The sequence below is a fragment of the Acartia tonsa genome, chromosome 13, assembly GCF_053477335.1.
Source record: "Acartia tonsa isolate MP-2025a chromosome 13, ASM5347733v1, whole genome shotgun sequence".
Classification (NCBI taxonomy): domain Eukaryota; kingdom Metazoa; phylum Arthropoda; class Copepoda; order Calanoida; family Acartiidae; genus Acartia; species Acartia tonsa.
The window spans coordinates 33454186-33478227 of NC_137272.1; the positions used below are offsets into that span (position 1 = coordinate 33454186).

The following is a 24042-nucleotide window of genomic DNA, read 5'->3' on the forward strand; positions in this document are numbered from 1 at the left end:
GACATTTTTAGGACTTGATTATAGAGATGCTTCCCTTTTAACATTGTACCATGTTGTGATAGGAATCAGTATTAAAAAAAATCAGATGAATAGGATAATTTTAACATATAAAAATTAGTTGTCAAAAATGTAAAAAAATCAGCTTGTTTCAAATAGACTTACGGACTTTCTGGTAACGATCATACAGTTGCTGGGTACCTTACTGTTAGAGGAATCAGCATGCAAAGTTTGAAATCGACAGGACAATTCTAACCTGTTTAAATGTACGAAAAGAGCTAACCATTATAGAAAAGATTCGCTTTTAAAAATTTTGATGTTTTTATTCAATATATATGTATGTGTGACGTTACATATGGTGTTTTTAACGATGGCGTCTTTTACGGTGGCTTTTTTTACGATGGCGTTTTGTGAGATATGCCGTTACACTTGGCTTATTCACTCTGGTTACTTGCCTACTGGTCAAACAGTATTTGATAATAAAAGGACAGTACTAATTTTATTTGACACATATATTTCTCTGTGAAATAGAATGTACCAATTTTTCGCCGTTTAAGGAATATAATAAACCGTTATTTCGATGTATGATCTTTGTCTGAAAGTCTTAACTCTGGATGATAATTTGATATATCCATAATCAGAGCTTGACAGTCGCGCGTCAGCCGAAGCTAAGCCTCAAATCCAAAGTTTTTGAGCTAACGAATAGGCTAACATGGCTATAAAACTTTAGATACCATTGTAATATACAGTACAAGACAATTCACATTACTCATCCTGTTCAATATAAAATATTTGCTGAGATGTAAGAATTCACTTGCAAAGGAAGTGTGTCCAAAGTGATGCTAGGGTTGGGTCAAATAAATTTTGGCCGGATACTTGATACCAAATATCCGGCTGAATTTTAATATTGATATAGCAAAAATAAAATGTTGTTTTATTACAGAAAAAAAGGTCAAAACTTATAAATTAAGTAACTATGAAGTTAATCCGTAAGTCCATCAATTTGTAATATTAATAAGGTGTTACTTGCTTATTGCTATATAGTGCCAAGAAATATTGCTTGTGACTGTTTGTTGTATGATATAAAAGATTATTTTGCCGGATATCCGGCCCAACCGTAAGTGACACAGGGAAAGGTTTGCGGAAGATGAATTATAAAACCCCCTAATACCAAATTCTAAGGTAGCTGAATGTATGTTTGTTAAATAAGATCTCCTAAAGTTTTGGTGCTATAGGGGGGTGGGGGGAGGGGAGGGGGGGGGTGGATTTGAAAGTCACCTTAACTAATTAAAGATAGTCTAAATTAAGGATTAAGCTAGCATAAAACCATCCCTGTACCTTAATAAAGCTTCCCCTAAAATTCAATTGATTTAGTCGTTAGCGAGTCCTTAAAAAACACATTACTTTGTAAATAAGGATACCAAAAAAGTCAAAAGAGTACTTTTTCTAGTAATGTCATTAATATTCAAAAAAAACGCGCGGCTAGAGCTAACTACACATGTAAGAACACACTTCTTTGTAGAAAATATATTTCGCTTTATTCAAGCCTTCTCAATTCTAATTGTTTGAGAGTTTATGTACAACTATTATTAATTAATATTAAATCAAAGGAATCTTCACGAAAAATAAATTATGTTTCTCCTATAACGAAAAGGAAGGACCAACAGAAATAAACCGAGTTATAGAGTAGCTTCGTTACTGAAAAGGGAGAAAGATTATAAGTTTAGATACCACGTGTCATGCACTGCTGGCTATCTATCTATCCTTACTATCTATCTATCTAGCTGGCTATACACTATTAATATTAGTTTCCGCACTAGTGAATTTAATTTAAATTGTTCTACCTCTTATTTCTACCTATCTATCTACCTCTATCTATCTATCTATCTATCTATCTAAACATGTGTTATGCTCTGATGATCTTGAGAAGCGAAGCTTGTCTGTGGGTATTGCTGTACGTCAGTGTGTTGCTTATTTGTCGTATATTTTTGCTTTCTTTTTGCTTTCAAATTTACTTAAATACAAATATATATCTTTACCTTTCATTATGGAGATAATTAACCATAGCATGTGCCTGATATTTGCAGGAATCGTCATCCATAAATCAAGATTAAATCAAATAGTAAGTTACTGTTAAATCAATATGTTTAAAATTAACCCCCACGGAAGTTTTGTTGACAATTATAGAGCAGCTATGACTCCTGAATTGTAACTTTGTATCAGTTGAAAATATAATGAACATTATATACAGAAGGAATGACACTACAAGAAGAATTGTGGTAACCGCCTCGGTTAAATGGCCGTTACCCAAGTTCAAATGACTACGGCAGTGCGAACAGACGTGGACACGTATAATTATAGAGAAGCTGGGCTTCTCTAGCTATCACTAAATAACAAACAAAGTCTATTCAGATGTTACTTTATTCAGGGTCCAAAGGTTACTAATTTATAATACAACAAATAATAAATACACAGATTGGAATAAATAATACTAAAGCAAAATCAATATAACTATATATACATTAATCAAAATGGGCAACAATGATCCCCCATCCCTGGAAGGGGTGGGGGAACCAAACAATGCAGCTTAGCCATAATACGGCTGTCCAAATCTATCATTAATTTTAAAGCGTAGGGAGGGGTCAGGCTGACCCCTTCCCCGGTACTCGGGGGAGGGCCCTCGGCCCTTCTCCGAACCAAGGTCAGGGTTGCCACATAACATGGCTCAGGGTTGCCGAATACCACAACTCTCCCCTCGGAAGGCTGGGAGGGGGTTTTCCCCACCAGACTTCCGACAGTGGTTGAGGCCTTCGGCCCGCTCATTATGGGACTGTTATTTACAAGGGTTAACAATTCAATGGAATCCTAGTGGTGCTTTTTTAGAGTTGATGGGCCCCCAACGTGGGGTAGAAGGTAGAGGCTGGCTTTTGTTGGACACGTAGCTTGGTGCCAGTGGGTGTCAGGCCACCATGGGGCGCGCCCGCTGCGGGGCCGGTCAGCAACGGGGCGTTCTGGTTGGCTGTGGCAGCGGCTGGAGCACTGGCTACAAGGTTGACTGTCTGGGCGGCAGCCTGGCCTCCCGAGGGGCCGCGGGGATTCCCGTTTACATTTCCGGAGTGCGGCCCAGGCTTGCCTAGGCGGTCATTCCCACTATCGGCTGACTTCATAGACACCATTTCCTCTGCTGCTTCCCGGCCAATAGGAATGGCATCCCAGTCCACTGAAAAGTCCTGGGACTTGGCATGGTTGGCCCTGGCCCTGGCCAAGGCCTTGCGATACAAGGTTGGGTGATACAGGAATACTTGCTACATCGCGTTCAGGGCGGCACGTACACCTCCTTGTGCTGCTGCCAGGGAGATGATGGTTAAGTCTCCCAGTAGCTTGAGAATCAACAGCAACAAACACAGTATGGCTGCGCCATCTCCCCACTCGTGAATGGCTTGTCTAAATCCAGCCCAGACATCCAGGGTTTCCTCCCCTTCCTCCGCCAGTCGGTCAATATTATAGGAAACTATGCCATGGTCTCCGGTGGCTGAACAGCTTCCCTGCTGGACGCAGGAGCCATAAGACAGGCCGGTCAGCATGGCGGCCTTATACGCCGGAAACGACAGTAGCTGCTGCCAATCATTCAGCTCGGCCTGGGAATACAACCCTCCCGAGCTAAAGTCATCCAAGGGCTCGGTCAGCAGTTGTTTGGGTGTATCCAGCAGGGGCGGCCTCTTCTTAGGGGATGGAGTTAGCTCTATCCACCCTTCCTCGGCGTGTACAGTTAGAGGGTAGGTGGAGGAGCAGGGAATCTTGGTGGCGTGACCGCTATACACCTTTGTCACGGCATCTACAAATCCTGTGGGCTCCACCGGCACCTTGTCCCAGCATTCATTGCTCTCCCTTACCATGTACTTATTATGCTGGCAGGTAAGCTGGAGCAATACATCTCCCCTCAAGATAGAGAACGTGCTCCCCTGGACACGCACCGGATGGGCCAGGTCTAGCTGCTGGAGCTTCCAGCAGTTGGCCGCTACCTCTTCTGCTGCTGCGCTTCGCATCCGAGTCTCCAGGGTGAATCCGATGTAGGCCGCGTGTATCTGGGCCTGGAGGGGGACATCTACGTCCCTAGCCGATACTCTGGGCAACGCTGCCGCGGCCGGGTCGGCTGCCACGAACAATGCTGGGTGGTTGGTGGCATGGGCTTCAAAGTCGCAGTTCACTATCGAGGTGGGGGTAGTCATGTTAATAAAGAATTGCGCCTGATGGTCAACCAGGAATGCATCCATCACCAGGCTGGGCTGGAGGCTGCGGATCAGCCTCAAGGAGCAATCTCTCCCCAGGTGGTCCCACACGTACGTGGCCTCTCCGGTGACGCAGGACAGCTCGGACTGGGGACACGCCAGGGTCAGGTGGTCGGACTTGGACTCCACCCGTCCGTTCTTGACTACGTAGGTCTCCTCCTTGACCAGCAGCCGTCGCTCCTGGAGCACTAACTCATTGCGGTACAGTTGGCCTTCAAAATGGACGTCCTCCCCTTCACAACCCACCCACTCGGGCTGTTGACCAGTGCTCCCACCATATCAAGGGTGAAGAACAGGGGGTGGTTCAGCTGGAACGTCAATGGCTTGGTCTTGCCTGGCAGGGTGTAGACTCGGCTCCGGGCCAGGTCCCGGCAAGTCTCTGGGTCAATCTTGGTTGGCCGCATGAGGGTGGGGACCGACGTCACCTTCAGGTGGCCCCAGACTCCACACCTGAATGTCCACTGGGACACTGTGAGTTGACAGCTATACCCCGTGGTCTCCCGGATCTTAACTTGTTGCAGGATATGTACCTCATGGCCCAGAGGCACCTCCTGGTGTAGCGGCTCTTTGCTACACATCTGCTCCTTGTTGAAGGCGGTGACATGGGTGGGGTTGGCACAGTCCCACCCTACTAAGACATAGCTGGCCGTGGGCCACACAGCTGCTAGCAATAGGCCCCACAGAACCATCCACCAATGGGAAAACCTGCCAGACAGCCACCATCCTCGTGCGCGCATCTGGGGGTTCTCGGCTCTGGCCACAGCGGCTTCTTGGGAAGGAGGGCTGTTTGTCTGCTCCTGGCTAGATACAAATTTCCATTGAGTGTTATCCTTAGACACCCGGGGCTTCCCTATACCCTCCCCAATGACGGACTGACAGGCGACTGGCGCCTGTCTGGGCGTTGGCTCCCCTAGCCTCAAGGTGGCCCTTCCCTCATCCATGGCATGCCCAGTGGCATGGGGCTCTAGTGCGTGTGGCACAGGCTCGCCCTGCATTACATCCCTCCCCTGCCCTAGGAACTCAGGTGCATGTGGCACAGACAAGTCCTGATACCCCCAAATCTCAATCTCCCCAGCCTCTAGTGCGGGGGGCACAGGCAAGGCTGGGGGGTTACAATATTTTGGGTACAATGTATTTGTCAATTTTAACTTATCCTGGCTCGGTTGAGGGGGCTGGACAGCTGGACGCAGTTGAGGGTGAGGGACAGCTGGACTCTCCCTGCTGGCTGGGGGCTCGGGTTGACTGGGGGTGACGGGTGTCACCCCTTCCCCCGGGGCTGCGGGCTTGTTCCAGGATCCAGGTCTCTCAGTGGCGGCGACGGTTGTTGCCCCAGGCACCAGCGTGGGGGCGCTGGATAGCACCCCCCAGTCTTCACAGGTGGCGGCGACAGTTGTCGCCCCAGACATCAGCTTGGTGGTGCAGGGTAGCACCTCTCGACCTTCCCAGGTGGCGACGCCGGTTGGCGTCCCATACATCGACTCGGACTTGCTGGCTAGCGCCTCTTGCCTCTCCCGCTCGGCGGCCGCGAGGGCCTCCCCGTACACCGTCCCGGTGGCGCTGGGTAGCGCCTCTCGTCTCTCGCTGGGGGTGACAGGGGTTACCTCCTCCTTCGGGGGACTCGGTCTGGCGGGTACCATCATGTTGAGGCCAAAGGGCAGCGGCCGCAGGACTTCTGGCTCCGCAATGTTGGTTGGCTGCACGTACTCCGGTCCCATGTGGTTGAGGCTGAAGCCCAGGCCAACCCGGTTGGGTTCAGCCGCTCCTCCCAGCATGTTGATCCTGGCTGGGATGGTCCCAAACTGCGGCATTATTCCTTCTGAGTGGCCCACAGCACTGGGGGCGGCGGCTTGCTGGAGTGTCGCTGGCGGCGCGCTCCCTTCCATGTTGGCTACCTGGGAGCTGGGCTTTCCCGAGTTAGCGCCCTTGCCGGCTACGTGTCTCCTCCCGGCTAGGCGTCTCCTCCCGGCTACGCGTCTCCTCCCGGCTACCTGGTCCCAGTCAGCCTTGCACTGGGCTGCCGTATGGCCTGCGTAGTGGCAACGTTCACATCTGGCAAGCCGGTCACGGCGGGACTGGGTGCATCGCTCTTCTAGGCTGACCTCCATAGGGGTAGGACAGTCTCTGACTCGGTGGCCTTTCCCATGGCAGCAGTAGCAGCGGCCTGGAATCTTGGAGGCGTCGTCTGGTGCGACCTTCCCCATCTGGTGGAGACCCGGAGCTAAGGCGCCAATCTCCATTGGCTCCGAATCATCATACTGGGGCAACTGGACGCTGGCCGATCCCGTGAGTCCGTCGGTGGCATCCACCAGGCACACACCCTCCTTCAGCTGCTTGGTGATCATGGTCATGGTGAACATGGCACGCCTCGTGTACTCAGGTACCGAGGCGATCTCATGTCCCATCATTTCACGTTTCACGTTGGCGTTGCGGATGCCACGGTTAAGCTCATCAATGAGCAACTCCAGATCTTCGTGGCTGCAGGCCTCCCTGTACAGGGCGCACTTTGTGGAGATATAGGCCTGGATGGGCTCCGTCGAGTGTTGCCTATAGTCCCTGAAGGCTTGCTTCAGGGTCTGGGACTCATAGGCTGGACGAAACAACATTTCACACTCGGCCTTGACTTGTTCGTAGGTCAAGGCTTGGCCTGCCTCCCCAAACAGGTGGGAGGCCATCTCCGCCGCCTGCCCCGCCAGGGACAGTAAGAGGGCGTTGCGGCGGTTCAGCGTGTCATGGGCGGGTACGCGGTAAGCCGCCCATGACATTTCCAGCCTCCGGATGTGGGAGTTCCAGGACTGCTTGGGCGGTCCTCGGTACTCCGGCAGGTTACTCAGCATCAGCTTGCGGTACTCGGCTGGGGCCGGCTGGGGATCGTCCTGGAGCCATCCTTGAAGCTGATTGCCTCCTTGCGCTTGTTGTTGCTCCATCGGGTCAAAGGTTCAGCGTCGGGTCACTAATTCTAAGCCAACACTATAGGCTGCTTACACTTGTGGTCACTATTCTAGCAACCGCTACCGTTTATCACTTGGTTGGTAGTTGGAAATACAAATATATAAAATAGGTGTACACTGGGGTACTTTTCACTAGCTTCTCAGCTTTAGGGTAGGCTGGTAGGTCTAGAGAGTTGTTGAGGGTCTGAACTGCTGTCAGGAACTGATTTAGTTTTCCTTATCACACTGTAGATATGGGGAGGAGCTTTGCAAGTTTTTTTTCTAAAAATATATCTTTTGTATGCTATAGAGTAGCTCCCCTCCTGTGTGTGTGTGTGTGAAATCCCTTTTCTCACAACACGCCTATGCGCCGTCAGAGCGCGCACACAGGTGAAACGAGCATCTATCCCTCAATCTGCTCCGAGTGTGGGGAGAAGGGGGAACGCGTGAGGGGACGGGTAAGGACGCCCTTCTCCAGGTGGGGAGGGGGGTGCCGCGGGCTTGAGGTGACTGGGTTATAAGGTAGGTGGGCTTCTCCCTTAATCCTTGGCTTATCAGATGTCACCTTCGATTGTATTTACTTCAATTTATGGGTGGACCCTCCCCTTCTGTTGGGATAGGGGGGTGTATTTGCCGTGCTGCAGGTTTGGGGGTCCGAGTGTTTAACAATGCATTGTTAGCTTGCACCTGGGTTCTATTTTTGGCTTATCAAAATTCACGGCAATTGTTTACCAAACCTTGCCCATAAATCTATTGTTTAGCCTTCACACCAGGGAGGCAATCCATAAAATCTGATACAATATCTGGTTTTCTCAATGGGTGGCTGCGCTGTAGCCTCTCAGGATACTTGGAGTTAACGTAGTTTTTTCTCCTATTTGGTACACTACACTCGTATTTTTGCTCACAGCTCGCGGCTATTTTGCTTGCTTCAGCCAGTCGGCGGCAGGGGATGTCCCGTCCTGCAGCGCCGTGGGTCCGAATCCAGGTGGTGGCGGCAGGGAATGTCCCGTCCTGCAGCGCCGTGGGTTCGAATCCCGCTATCTTTTGCAGTAAGTAATGGGCCTGTTTCAGCCGTCTATCCAGGGTGGGTAATTCAGGTTGCTTGTGTCAGTTTTGCCAGTTTCACTGCTGGGAGTACCTTAGCCTCAGCTGCGCGTCTGCTCTACACTTGTGTTTTGCCGTAATCTCACACAGCTGTCAACAAGTTGTGGTAACCGCCTCGGTTAAATGGCCGTTACCCAAGTTCAAATGACTACGGCAGTGCGAACAGACGTGGACACGTATAATTATAGAGAAGCTGGGCTTCTCTAGCTATCACTAAATAACAAACAAAGTCTATTCAGATGTTACTTTATTCAGGGTCCAAAGGTTACTAATTTATAATACAACAAATAATAAATACACAGATTGGAATAAATAATACTAAAGCAAAATCAATATAACTATATATACATTAATCAAAATGGGCAACAATGATCCCCCATCCCTGGAAGGGGGTGGGGGAACCAAACAATGCAGCTTAGCCATAATACGGCTGTCCAAATCTATCATTAATTTTAAAGCGTAGGGAGGGGTCAGGCTGACCCCTTCCCCGGTACTCGGGGGAGGGCCCTCGGCCCTTCTCCAAACCAAGGTCAGGGTTGCCACATAACATGGCTCAGGGTCGCCGAATACCACAGAATTACTTTGCTTTAAAAATAACATATGAATGACGACTTCTAAACTACAGATATAATTGCGGATCCTATTATATCCTATAAAAAGTAATGTGTAAAATATATGTTAACTTATATAACATCCATAAGTAGCGAAGCTCCAAAAATTCTGAATAGATATCGGGAAAAAATTTACTATAGAGCAGTGTATAGCGTTAGGGACTCACTGACTGACTGACGGATGGACGGACGGACGGACAGACAATGCGAATTAAAGAGTAGCTTCGCTACTAATATAAAATAAAGGGTAAAAACACATATTTTGTATGTTATATAAAAAACAAGATTTGTTTTGTGATGGGGGATTTCCATCCTTGATGTGTACGTTGGGGGGAAACCACCATGCAGAAAAAACAGTGACACATTTTTATGAGATTTGCATCATGGAAAAAGAAACAACGTATCGGGTTTCGTTGTATTTTCACAGTCGCTTTTGACAGGTTAAGTTAATGGTAATGATTGCGTCACAGGGTAAGGAAATTGGCCCCCTCATGGGCTAGAAATAGAAGAAAAGCTACTGTGAAAATACTACGAAACCTGCTACTTCGTTTTCTATCCGTGATCCAAAAATTTATTAACACTTAAAAACGGACCCTCAGTCATATGATAGATCAGGAGATGGTTGTTAACTATTTATTAACATTTAAGAGTTGAAATTGCCAAATTTTTGCCAATAAAAGGTTGTGCTGATTTCATATCTGTGAGATTAAAATTTATACAAATATTTTAGCTTCTGGGGTGATTCTAAATATTTAAATATCTGGTTATAAATTATTAAATATACAGGTCTCTTTATTAATCCTGCATATCAATACTGCAAGGTTGCGTGAATTTTTATGTACAAGCAAATATAATTGTTTATCCTTATAAGGGACTGTAAATTACTATGGTACCTAAAGTTTTATAACAGGTTATGATTTAACATTGGGGACTGTAAATTACTGTGGTAACCAAAGTATTATAACAGTATCTTATTGAACATTGGGGACTGAAAATTACTATGGTACCCAATGTCTGTAAGTAGCAAAATGCGCAGAATTCATTGATAGAATTACAAAGTAAATTAAAATGTATATGTCCTGTTTGCAGTTAGAGAAAAAGATAATAAATAAAAATCATCTTTCTAGTACAGAATATCACATATCGGTCACCTTAGGAAACTATTTATTGCATATTAATATAAATGGAAGCTCTCAAGAAATACACCTTTCTAACTGCTGAAAGACTGTAGTAGACCAAATACCCAAAATTAGAAGCCTTCAGCTTCAATAAGAGAAAAGTTGTAATCATTTCAAAATTACATGTTATGTACAACAAAAACTTTGAGAGTGTTACCAGTCAGGCCAATATATTGGGCAGGTTTGACTGCATTGATGACTTACTGCTTAGTAGATTAAAGAAGACTTCAAGCACTGGCCTCCAACGAGACACACAGCTTGGCCACCACGGCAGTTGCACAATCTTGCAGGTTGAGTATTAGCAGCAGCTGTATCTTTAAGTAAGAATTTGTCCAGCTTTAATGGCTTTGATGCTAGGCATACAACAGTAGAATGGTTGAAGTATTGTTGAAGAGGTGTGTTCTTAAAATGATTATCAACCAACATAAGTTTCCACTGTTTGACAGAAAGGAGGGTTAACAAAATGACTTCTTCTCCTGCTCCTTGCAGTAGGATGACGTTGCTTAGCATTTTCTACTTTTACTATATATGCCTGAAGCAATTTTTATTTCAATACTTTTTTGATTTTTCTATAATCAACAAACACAATAAAATGTATTCTTTATTCAAATTATAAAATTAATAATCATCCTATAATATAATGTACCAAGCTATTTTGTCTGTAGCGAAGGATATCGCTAACCGCTGTACCAATATGGTCCTCCTCTACAATGAAGCTTCACATATTTCCCGGGATGGTTTTAGTCTATTTTATTTTTATAAACAAGTTTGGGTGTGGTTTTAGGCTATTTTTCGCCCTTCGAATATAGAGCCCCTAGATGCTAGGAGCGCAGCCACTAGTACATTATAAAAAACTAAAAATAATTCTCATTTCAATTTTTGCTTGATAAAATTTTCATTGCTCTTTCTTTCTGGAGTTCCATTGCTGTGTCTGTTATATCTTCATTTTCTAGAACAGCCAGCCTAATATAAATAAGAATAACTTTTTACCAATGATGACCTATTTGGGGCGCTACGGGTACAAAAAAATTAACCAAGATGATTGGGTGAGAGGTTGTGAAGTCATTAAACTTTATTGAACTATTTTTGAAAGAGGTATAAAAATATACTCATTGTTAAAAATAAATTTTTAAGGATTTTAAATTTTAATTTGTGATATTTATTGGTTACATTTGGGTACATTTTTATATGGCACTTGAGGGTAAACGCACATTTTTTTTACCTGCAATATATATCTGTTGAATTTGTTGCAAAGTCTATTCTGCTCTCAACAACTTTACCTTCATGTACAACCATTTCAATATCTTGACTTATTCCACATTTTTCCTAAACAATGAAAAATAAGAGGAGTATCCTTACAATGAAGTAACAGGATGTCTATCTGTTTGTACCAAAGGATCTCGCTAACTGCTGAACCTATATGGTTCTCCTTTACAGGGTAGCTTCTCCTTGTAAGGTTTGCAACTCTCCCCCCCCCCCAAAAAAAGTATTTTTCTTTATAAATTTTAAAAAAACTAACATTGAAAATGGGATAGTCGACCCCTGCCCACCACCAAAAAAAAATTACTCTAAAAATTTAAAAATAAAAATTAAAAATTGGGTTATCGAATTCTACCTACTACCTACTCCTCAAGTGCAGCTAGTGGTCTTTAAAAAAAAACTCTATGCCGTGTGTACCTTTCATAGCCGCCAAGATAATTTTATTTTCCCTATGGTGTTCTATACTGAAGAATGGACGGACAGACAAAGTTAATTATAGTGTAGCTTGGCTACTAGTTAATATTTTACCTCAAAATTTTTGTTGTATTTATGAAGTATATCAACTTCTATTTTCATCTTCTCTTCTCCAAAATCAAAAATTTGTTGTTCAAACTTTGATTTAAAATGATTGTAGAGCTGCATATCAGCTGCCAGATAACCTTCTATTTATAAAAAAAAATGTGTATTCCTTTAAATAGCTTAGCCTTTTAAAAAAATTTAAAAATTGTTTTTTGTCTTATTTTTTATTAATGCTTGCGGAACGTATACCTTAAACCCATTAGACACATCATGATTTATTTATGAATTAAGGAGGGGGTGATTAATTCAATCAAAAACCATAAATTAACAGGAAAGCTACAAATGGCAAAAACTAGATAAAATACTATGCTAGACATAGTTTTTGTATGGATGAGAACCAGTTCTAATCCACCGGATATTAATCGGTTTCAATAGAATACAAGAAATAGATATTATTTACCTAGGAACTTTCTTGACTCTTGTGATAACTTTGGTTTTGTTTCAGGATTTAATTTATTCAATTCCAGAGTAACAAAATTGCTGAACATTAAAATCGAAATTAATAAATTTCTTAATTAGAAAAATGGAAATAAAGATATAGTGAGAGTTGATGCTCAAATGTGTGGGAATCTTCACAAATTATAAGTAAGTTAATTAACCCAAATATCAAGGACGGAGTTGCAATCAGAATCAATCTTTAAAAGAGGAGAAAAGTGCCAAATATCGTTTTCCCCTTGATTTTTATTTGTATTTACATATCTTTTTGGTTCTCCAGTATGTCCACAAAATACTGTTTTTGAGATCTTGTGTTTCGTTGGTGCTGATTAATAAAAAATTAATAGTGGAAACTAGTAACCAAAATATGCATCTACATTTTATATTTATAGTAAAATATCATCCTAAATAAATAACAAAGCTGCTATTCAAAAAATTCGGGTTTGCCTATGTTTTAGTTCTCAGTGTATATGCTTACTAGCGGCTACGCCCCCTAGAGTCCTCTAGTGGCACTTTAAATGTTTTTTTTTTATATTTAAATATGTCTATGTTGCGTTTGACTTTTATGTTTCGTTGAACTCTCTTTGTTAAATCGAGAATTGTAAATTTTTTTTTGATTTTTTTTGATTTCTCTTGGGAGGGTGGTGGTAACCTCCCCCAAAATAGTTATATACCTTCCCGGGACCTATGAGAACCTACCCTGTTAAGGAGAACCCAATCGGTTCAGCGGTTAGCGAGATCCTTCAGTACAAACAAACACACAAACAGACATCCTGTTACTTTAGCATAAGGATTGTTCAGGGGAACTATTACAAAATATTACCAATGCATCATGCACCAACCTAGTAAATACCATAACAAGTATGACAATATCCATAAGTTGCAAAGCACAAAAAAATTGTGGATGGGAATACGTAAAAGTAGATTTAAAATGTATTTATTAAAATCAAGAATAGATTTAATGAAGAAAATAAACACTTTGTTTTATATTTTGTATGATGACGACAGTTAAACTAAATAACATAGGAAAAAAATATTTGATACTGTCATTTCAAAAAAGTTTGAAAATCGGACCAAAAATAATAAAGATATGGGGAATTGTGTAAAATATGCCAAAAAACCTGCTAAAAGGCAGTCTGGCCGCCATTGTTTCTTTTCTTAAAACGCCTAGAAATTTAATTTGTAATATCTATAACTGCAAAAAAATCTTGAAAATTGTACCACATACACCAAAGATATGGGGGAAAATGTGAAAAATATTAAAAAACCTGCAAAAAGGCAGTCTGACCGTCATTGTTGTTTTCTTCAAACGACGGTAAATTTAATTTTGATATCTTTAAAATCGGACCATAAACTCCAAAGATATTGGGAAAAATGTGAAAAATATAAAAATAGCCTAAAACCTGCTAAAAAGCAGTCCGACCGCCATTGATGTTTTATAGTTAATTGTGCTCCCTAATGATGGGAATGTTGTCAAAAAGTTTTAGCCTTTTATCTTTTATAGGAGCTGAGTAAATTCCATTTCCCACATAGCGTTACGGACGGACTGACTGACGGACAGACAGACAAAATGAATTAAAGAGTAGCTTCGCTACTAAAAAAATGGGTGTACAAACCTTTTATCCCAACAAAGATGATGTTTTAACAGTACAAGAGATTCTGGAAACCTAAAAAACTGATGAATGTACATAGGACCGGCAGCATGAATGTATTGCATGCAAGATCTCTAAAACCAGATATAACGGATTGGGCTCTAATCTTTAGGGAATATACCCACTGGTCTTGTGGTTTTAATTTATTTTTTTAGGGATGAGACTCTCCCCTAAAAGAACAATTATTCCCACCCCTTCCCCTACGTTTATTTTAGGGCGTCTTAGCTTTTTTATTTTGGGGGTAAAATGACGCGCGAAGCGCACCACAAATATTTTTTTCGGGGGTAATTACCCCCCCCCCCCCCCCTACCCTACAATCTGTTGGGAGGTATTAAAGAAATACTACGCAGTTTATAACACACAGAACAACCATAGGGGGGGGGGGGGAGGTTGTACTTCCCATTAGGTTTTGTGGCTAAGCCCCCAGCGGCAATGGGTGAAGCCACTTGTTATATAAACAGTAAATCAGATATTGTAAAACTATCTAAAAATATATTAGCCATCTATCTCAAATAGTAGCCATTAAAATCATATATCTGCCCTACATTAGACAGACATACAAACAGACAGACAAACAGACAGACAAACAGACAGACAAACAAACAGACAAATAGACAGACAAACAGACAGACAAACAGACAGACAAACAGATAGACTAACAGACAGACAAACAGACAGACAAACAGACAGACAGACAGACAGACAAACAGACAGACAGACAAACAGACAGACAAACAGACAGACAAACAGACAGACAAACAGACAGACAAACAGATAGACAAACAGACAGACAAACAGACAGACAAACAGACAGACAAACAGACAGACAAACAGACAGACAAACAGATAAACAGAGAGAGAGACAGGTGAACAGAAAAACAGACACAGAGAGTTGACTTAAAAAGGTTTTTGGGGTCCATATGTTAAATAGAAAAAAATGAGAGCAATAAAACCAAGAGAGGTGGGTGTAAACGCTCCCCCCCCCCCTTCCCATAATTGATAGAATTTGTATTAAGTTACCTTTCTTTAATTAAAACAAGATGGAAATCTTTATCAATTTCATTAATTTTTTCATTTACAGCTGTTTGATTGTCAATCTTGTCAGTCTCTAATCCCAGATCTCTCAACATGGAACTTCTCATAAAATGTGGCTAAAAAGTATAATATGCAGTTGTTACCCGAGGGCAGCAGAATTATAACAAGCCCCATGAATGGAAGCAACACATTAGCCAGCGGTAGCAGTACTACCCAAATCCTTTTTTAGAGTAACAGGATTTCTGTCTGTTTGTCTGTACTGAAGGCTCTCACTAACCGATTGATTTCTCCTTAACAGGGTAGCTTTTCATAGGTCCTGGGAAGATTTTTAACTATTTTGGGGGAGGGTACCACCACCATCTCAAGAGAAATCACAAAAAAATCAAAAAAAAATTTACGTAGAGACTTGAACGCAACATAGATATGTAGGTAACGTTTTATTTTTTAAAACAAACAATTAAAGTGCCACTAGAGGCCTCTAGGGGGCGTGGCCGAGAGTAAAGAATAGATAGCAGAGTTGGAGCTTCCCAATCTTATTTATTTACACATAAGTCGCAAAACTTTGGTTTTAAATATAAATTTAATTTATTTATGTAAAGTTGAAACTGTGAAAGGTGTAAAAATTAGGAGGGCTAGTTTAATATTTCTATAAAAAGCTTAAAACCTGAAATGGACCAGTAAAAAGCTTTCCTGTAACCATTGAACATAACAGTTTTTGCAGGGCTCGGCAGCTAATTACATAATCAGCTGTGCGGTTTAGAGAAGCCTCATACGGCGTTCATGGACACTGAATAAGCCACAGCCATCAAATTTCAATACTAAATTAATGCGGTCAACTGAAAATAGTTGCCGAATGTGTACGCAGTTTCCTGAGTGTTTCCTCATCCTAGCTCAATATTTACTACTAGCTAAAAAAGCTTCAAACTTAAAAAAAAAATCAAAATTTAAAAAATTTAAATTTATAATGTATAAATCGTTTATACAATCAAATTTTGATTTTTTTAAGGGAATTTTGAAGATTTGTAGCTAGTAGTAAATATTGAGCTAGGATGAGGAAACACCCAGGAAACTGCGTACACATTCGGCAACTATTTTCAGTTCATCATTAATGCAGCTTTAAAGAAACTGGAACTATAGCCAAATTAATCCATGTATTTTAGACAACGCTGATATTACTGTAGGAATTAACTGGGCAGATTTGAGGAAGCTGCTTGGAGTACGATTTAGCTGCAGCTACACATTTGTATTCAGCGGTGACTGCTGGCTTTTACTTTAGTGATTAAAAGTTTACTAATTACCTTATCTTTATTTTGTTCATTGTTTATCAGAAATTTTAGTAATTGGTCTAATGGTCCAGTAATTTGGCCTATTAGTTTCAAATATTCCCAGTATGAAACAAACAGGTCCACAGGATGCCTGTGCAAGCACGATGAAAGATGGTTGTATTTGAGTTTCAGAGTATTTCAAATTGTGTGGCATAGTAAGGAGAAATCTTATCCTTATAATTAAGTAACAGGATGTGTGTATGTCTGTTTGTCTGTATGTTTGTATGCTTATAAACCGATCAGGTTCTCCTTTACAGGGTAGCTTCTCATAGGTCCCTGGAAGGTTTATAACTATTTTGGGGGAGGGAACCCCCCCCCCCAAACCAAAAAAGATCCAAGCCCCCCCCCCAAAAAAAATTAATTTTTTTTAAAAATCTAAAATAAAAAATGGGTTATCAAATTAAAATACCTCCTCCTCAAGTGCCCCTATTAGCGTAGCCGCTAGTTGATGATATGTCAACTAGAATTTGGCTGAAACCACAAAAAACCCTAAAATGTTTTTGTTTTCCTACCATCTTTAGAATAAAGAGATTTGAAGTGAGTTTGTACAATCTTTTCAAAATAGTTCTTCCATAGATTTTGCCTCCTATTTCCATTTTTTCCCTCTCCACTCAAATTGAAAGAGAGGAAGCAACAACTTTGAAGGTGCTTGTGCCTGAGCATGGTGAAATAAAAGGCGCCAGGTCCAAGCACTGAGGATATCTCTGCCTGAAAATTAAAATTAGATGCTGTGAGTATTGGTGCAAAAAATATGACGTAACAAAAAAAATTAGCCAATGAGAGGCCACTATAAATTTTACCATTTGTAAATAACGGCCTCTCATTGGCTAATTTTTTTTGTTACGTCATATTTTTTGCACCAATACTCACAGCATCTTAAAATTAGTAAAGTGCATTGCTTTGTAGTATCCTGTCTTGCTTTAGAACGGACTTTAGAAGCACGGTCAGACATACAGACTCCCTGGTATATATAAGCTTTGCTTCCACAGAATGATCAACAAAGATCATGTACAGTAAAAATGTGCATTTTTAGCAAATAGTTTACAAGTACCTGAAGATCATTTAAAATGGGTTACAATTCATAGGTGCAGGTATCTTGGACATAACATCATTAATATTCTCACGGTTGTACTAATTTTGCAGGAAGGCTAATTGAATGGAGTGACGGACATTCTGAGAGGTGGTCCTTACTATAGCTTCATGGTTTAATATTCATAAGACAACCTATGATTTGATGGCATGATGCTTGTCAAAAAGTTTTAGCTTTATGTGTTAATGATTTGCAACCGTTCATATGCAAAGGATTCCCCCCTTAAATCACTATTACAATCATATCATGCGTCTGACATGACATATGTTACCTGATTCCAAATAGTATGAAGACAGAAAATATCATTCTCCATCCCAGCTTTTTCCCAGGGAGAATTAGCTATAAACTTCATGAAAATATAACATAATTAGTCAGGGAAAAATGGGACAATGGAAGATAATTAATTTACTCCCTATTTTCTTATAAAAAATGCAAGCTACTAAAGGCCGAGTTTCACAATTGAATGGAATAGATTCTTTACTTATTGACCCATATGTGTAGCCCTGATATATTTATATCAAAAGCACAAATTAGATAGTAGAGCTCAATCGGTTCAGCGCTAACCAAGATCTTAAGCTTTAGAAAACATTGTTCTACTAAGCCATTAATTTGCAATTTTGCAGAACACAGTAATAGTGTCTGACTGATTATGACGTAACAAAAAAAATTAGCCAATGAGAGACCACTATACATTTTACCATTGGTCAATAACGGCCTCTCATTGGCTATTTTTTTTTGTTACGTCATAATCAGTCAGACACTATTACTGTGTTCAATTTTGAATGAAATAATTGAACAGGAGTCAAGAAAATAAAATAAAATTGAAAAACTAGGAATCGATCTAGCACCCCAACCAATAAAGGGCAAATAAAGGTTGAATATGATGCTAAAAAATGTCCCATTCCATAGATTATAAATAACTTAAAGATATTGGCATGTTCAATTGTATAAGTCTGTTTATAAAAGGAGATGAAAAAATTACGAAAACGTAAAAATCTAGGAATTGCTCTAGCACCCCAATTCATGCACAGACAGATGAACAAAACAATATATAGATTAAAAGAGCACATGTCAAAGAAGCTTCACTAAAAATTTCATCTGTCTATCTTTTATAGGAGCCGAGAAAATCCCTTGTCCAACTTTTGGTGTCTGACGGATGGACATTAGGAATTATGGAGTAGCTGAAGAGGGGTAGATAAGAAGGGGAGGAAAAGGGGAAGGGGGTTGTGGGGAAATTTTCCTTCAGAATCACATTTCCTTTTCCCTGCATCAAATGTAATTGTTTAGTTTAAAGTTGAACAAAATTTTCTGTCAAACGTATCAAAGATAATTACAGCGTGTACATTTTCCAATTTGGTACAGATTACGTAATATTAATTTTTAATTTTTAATTTTTCTACTAACCACCCCCCCCCCTCCCTCCCAAATAATTACCTGTTAAAGATTGGATTATCCACTCGAAAATATCCGCCATTTGCAAGTGTTTCGGGTAGAACAACATTAAGTTTGTTGAAAATTGCAAATCTTATCAAAATATTCTGCAGTGTTGTACTCGCACACTAAAAAAAGAAATAGCAGGGATGACAACATCCATAAAAGCGAAGCTCTGAAACGGTATGACGGACGAACACTAATTCTTGTAGAGTGTCAGAACTGAATATAGGTAAATTTGTTGCAAAACTTCTTTTGTTTGATTAGCCATAGTTTCTTAGGGTTTGGACCTAAAGACTCCTGGAGTATGTTGAGACACTTTTGTATAGCCACCAGGGCCAGTTTAAGCTCCACGTTCAAGTATGACTTGACACGCTGTCTCATGAGAGCTCCTCGTTATTACCTCACCCTCGCCGGTACAAAACTTCTTAATACAGAATACTATTTAAGGACATACTGACATTTTTAGGACTTGATTAAAGAGTTGCTTCGATTATAATATTGTACCTTATTGTAGAAGGAATCAGTAATAAAAAAAATAGATCAATTGGATGATTATATCACATAAAAAATTGTTGTTAAAAATCAACATGTTTAAAATAGACGTACGGATATTCTGGTAACGATTATAGAGTTACTATGCTTTCTGAATCGTACCCAACTACTAAAGGAATCATCATGCAAAGTTTTAAATCGATAGGACAATTTTAAAATGGCTAAATTAACGAAAAAAGCTATCAGTGCATTTTTGATAAAGCTCATATTGTCCTGTTGTGACGTCATAAATTTCGGGATAGGAGAAGGGAAGGGAGGAAGAAAACCTCTTCAAAGGAAATAGTAGAAAAGTGGTTCTCCTTTCCCTTTCCCAAAATGTATGACGTCACAACAGGATAATATGTGAATAATAAGTAAATAAATAAGATGTATGTTTTTACAAGGATAATTAAATGCAGTGATTGGTTATTTTTTGAGAAAAACTAGCAAATTAATTGATAGCTATAATACTTTTTTTTAGTAGCGAAGCTACTTTATAATTTTAAATGTCCGTCTGTCTGTAAGGGACACCTAGGGGAAACGTGATTTTCTTGGCTCATTTTCAAGATAGATAGCTGAAATTTTTAGTGAAAATTCCTATGACATATACCCATCTAGTCTTTACATTGTTTTGTCCATCTGTCTGTTGTTTGGATTGCTAGATCGATTCCTAGATTTTCAAGTTTTTGTAATTTTCTTAATACCTTTTCAAGATAGAGGGCTGAAATTTATGGGGATTAATGAATTTTACATTCAACATATTTTCAATAAGTTTTGTTAAGATTTGTCTATTAATTGGGATGCTAGATCGATTTCTAGATTTTTAGGTTTTCGTGATTTTTCTCGATTCCTATTCAGGATTGACGACTGAAATCATCAGGAATTGAATATGCTCATACAGGGGCGTCCAAGCTTTTTATTTTGGGGGGGGGGGTTAAAATTTTTTCAAGGGGGGGGTAATTCGGTTTTGGGGGGGGATAAAATGGCGCGCGAAGCGTTCCGCAAATTTTATTTTACCCCCACCAAAATTTTTACCCCGGGGGTAAAATTTGCTTGGGGGGGGGGGGGTAATTACCCCCCCTGAAATCTGTTGGCAGGGGTAAAATTTGCTTGGGGGGGGGGGTAATTACCCCCCCTGAAATCTGTTGGCAGGGGTAAAATTTGTTTACCCCCCCCAAAATTTACCCCCGGGGTAAAATTTTTTGGGGGGGTAATTTAAATTTTATCAAAAATTAAAGTATTAAAAATGCGCGCGAAGCGCGCAAATAATTTTTTTTGTTTGGGGGGGGTAAATAAATTTTAAATGGGGGGGGGGTAATCGCCCCATTACCCCCCCCCCTTGGACGCCTATGTGCTCATATTCTACATATTTCAATCAAATTTCAATAAGATTTGTCTATCAATTGCAGTGCTAGATCGATTCCTAGATTTTTAATTTTTCGTGACTTAAAGGTTGCGTGATTTTGAAGTTTTCGTCATTTCCCTATTTCATCAAATATATTGGATGACATTGCTCTATAGTAAATATATTCCCAATATCCATTCATAATTATTTAGCTTTGCTACTTATGGATGTTGTCATCACTTTTTTTTAGTAGCGAAGCTACTCTATAATTCACAATGTCCGTCCGTCCGTCTGTCCGTCTGTCCGTCCGTCTGTCCGTCCGTCCGTAATTAATGAATTGGGGGAAACGTGATTTTCTCGGCTCCTATAAAAGATAGAGAGCTGAAATTTTTTGACAACATTCCCATCATTAAGGAGCACAATTAACTGTAAAACATCAATGGTGGTCGGACTGCTTTTTAGCAGGTTTTAGGCTATTTTTTATATTTTTCAAATTTTCCTCATATCTTTGGTGTTTATGGTCCGATTTTCGAAATTTTTTCAGTTAAAGATATCAAAATTAAATTTCCCGTCATTTGAAGAAAACAACAATGACGGTCAGACTGCCTTTTTGCAGGTTTTTGGCTATTTTTATATTTTTCACATTTCCCCCCATATCTTTGGTGTTTATGGTCCGATTTTCAAAATTTTTTAGTTAAAGATATCAAAATTAAATTTCCTGTCGTTTGAAGAAAACAACAATGACAGTCAGACTGCCTTTTTGCAGGTTTTAGGCTATTTTTTATATTTTCCAAATTTTCCTCATATCTTTGGTGTTTATGGTCCGATTTTCAAAATTTTTTCAGTTAAAGTTATCAAAACAAATTTCCCGTCATTTGAAGAAAACAACAATGACGGTCAGACTGCCTTTTTGCAGGTTTTTGGCTATTTTTATATTTTTCACATTTTTACCCATATCTTTGGTGTTTATAGTCCAATTTTCATAAATTTTTCAGTTAAAGATATTAAAATTAAATTTCTGGCGTTTTAAGAAAAGAAACAATGGCGGCAGGTTTTTGGCTATTTTTATATGTTGATATATTTCCCCATATCTTTGGCATTTTTGGTCCAATTTTAAAACTTTTTTGCATTAACAGTTTCACAATATTTTTTCCCATTGTTATGTGCATCTAGTATGTAATTTACTTTAACCATCTTCATCATACAAAATAAAACAAAGTTTCATGTTTATTTTCTCCAATAAATCTATTATTCATTTTAATAAATAAACTTTAAATCTACTTCTACGTATTCCCATCCACAATTTTTGTGCTTCGCTACTTATGGATGTTGTCATCCTTGTTTAATAATTGTTATATTAATAAATTACCTTGTGAAGTTTTGCATAACCAATTTTTGTAAGTTTTTTACATTGCCCTTGTTCAGTAATGCCTTGCTTTAACATTAATTCTTCTCGGGGAATGCTAAAAACATAACAAACAGTTGAAATAAATCCTTTTGATAAAGTAACAGGATGTATGTGTGTTTCTGTCTGTCTGTTTATACATAAGGATCTAAGGAACCGATATCGTAATCACAGAGTAGCTTCTCATAGGTCCTGGGAAGGTTTATAACTATTTTGGGGAGGGAACCACCACCCTCTTCAGAGAAATTACCAAAAAAAGAAAAAAAAAAACGCCTCCCTGCAGATATATTTGGTAATTAACTAAAAACATTACTAACACCATCTAGCGGCAAAAAAAAATATTTTTGGTAAATAGCTGATTTTAACATATGTTGAAAAGACACAATTTTACGTGTCCCTGGAGTCCTCTATGGGCGAATCACTATCCGCTCCTCATAAATAAAATGATTTCTTCACCACTAGCCCGTGGGGCATGTTAGAATCTTAGCTGGTTTATTCCCTTTTTGGCCACGAAAAAAACTAATCATCACCCTCCCCCCCCCTAATAATATTTAGATTACCTGGAAGATAAAATGAAATAAAAAGTGCATGCTAATAATGCTCCTGTGCACAAATACTTTCTGTTTTTTTCTTTCATTGTGTTTATCTTCTTAACAATACGATAGTTATGTGCCAACAACTTTTCCACATATTAGGTGTTTAAGATTTACAGATTTAAAGGTTGTGGAAAAAATATGCACATTTTAAAAATTTAAATTGCGTTGCTTGTGTTAGTAGTAGAAATATTTAATGCATACAGTTTGGATATAAGAACTATTCCTGTGCTACGCGTATTATTGGAGCCACGTAGTAAAATGTTCCAACTTATTTAAAACTTTTCAACTCTTTTCTCACATTTTTTTACATGAGAACTTATGAGAAGCTAAAGAATGAGCAAAAAAATGCGTAGATTTTTAAAATTCAAATTGCGCAGCTTGTATTAATAGTAGAAAAATGTTGCGCATTCCGTTAGAACCGCTATGAAGTATATTTTTTGGAAATATAAAAACAATTCCTTTGCTGCATATAGTTAGGGAGCTACGTGGTAAAATGTCCCAACTGACTTAAAACTTGACTTGTGAGTAAAATTTGGAACGTTTTACCACCTAGCTCCTATATTATTTGTAGCACAGGCACCGTTTTCATAATTCCAAAAATAGAGTTCATAACAGTTCTAACGGTATGCATAACATTTTATTATTATTAACACTAGCCGCGCAATTTGAATTTTTAAAATCTACGCATTTAATATTGCACACACTATTCTCAAATGTAGTAATATACTCGCAAGTTAAGTTTTACGTCAATTGGGACATTTTAACGCGTAGCTCCTTACCAATGCGTAGCACAGGAATCGTTTTATATTTCCAAACAAGTTTGACAACATCCATAAGTAGCACAAAAAAATTTGGATGGGAATACGTAGAAGTAGATTTAAAATCAAGAATAGATTTATTGGAGAAAATAAACACGAAACCTTGTTTTATTTTGTATGATGAAGACGGTTAAAGTAAATTACATACTAGGTGCACATAACAATGGGAAAAAATATTATCAATAATACTATTAACGCATTTATTTTGCTCACCCTTTACATTGTAAAGTAGAACCATATCGGTTCTGCGATAAGCAAGATCCTTAGATACAGAAACAGTAAAAGTATCTGACTATGACGTCAGAAAAAATTAACAATTAACCAATGAGAGGCCGCTATATATTTTACCGTTGTGAATACTGGCTTCTCATTGGTTAGTTGTTAATTTTTTCTGACGTCATAGTCAGACACTTTTACTGTTTTCTTAGATA

The 24042-nt window shown here is 39.7% G+C and overlaps 1 protein-coding gene and 1 long non-coding RNA gene across 2 annotated transcripts; both read right to left on the reverse strand.

The window, feature by feature from the left end:
* Positions 1-10696: 10696 nt before the first annotated feature.
* On the reverse strand, positions 10697-16480 carry LOC145304248 (galactosylceramide sulfotransferase-like). The gene is made up of 7 exons (XM_080146096.1): positions 16366-16480; positions 15053-15183; positions 13997-14047; positions 12346-12425; positions 11895-12028; positions 11329-11432; positions 10697-11069 (listed from the first exon to the last, which is right to left on the reverse strand). Exons 2-7 carry the CDS (start codon positions 15172-15174, stop codon positions 10979-10981), a joined length of 582 nt encoding a protein of 193 aa, XP_080002222.1. The 5' UTR covers positions 15175-15183; positions 16366-16480; the 3' UTR covers positions 10697-10978.
* Positions 16481-18922: 2442 nt separating this feature from the next.
* Positions 18923-22848, reverse strand: LOC145303766 (uncharacterized). The gene is made up of 3 exons (XR_013873810.1): positions 22758-22848; positions 22162-22255; positions 18923-19041 (listed from the first exon to the last, which is right to left on the reverse strand). It is a non-coding gene; the product is annotated as an uncharacterized LOC145303766 (long non-coding RNA).
* Positions 22849-24042: the final 1194 nt, after the last annotated feature.

Excerpts from the sequence above, each read along its gene's own strand:
- LOC145304248 (XM_080146096.1), bottom strand. The coding sequence starts at position 15,174 with ATGAGAAGTTCCATGTTGAGAGATCTGGGATTAGAGACTGACAAGATT. Across the intron at positions 14,048-15,052 it reads CTTGTTTTAATTAAAGAAAG|GTTTCCAGAATCTCTTGTAC; the intron begins GTAACTTAATAC and ends TCAGTTTTTTAG. Across the intron at positions 11,433-11,894 it reads AATACAACAAAAATTTTGAG|GAAAAATGTGGAATAAGTCA; the intron begins GTAAAATATTAA and ends TTCATTGTTTAG.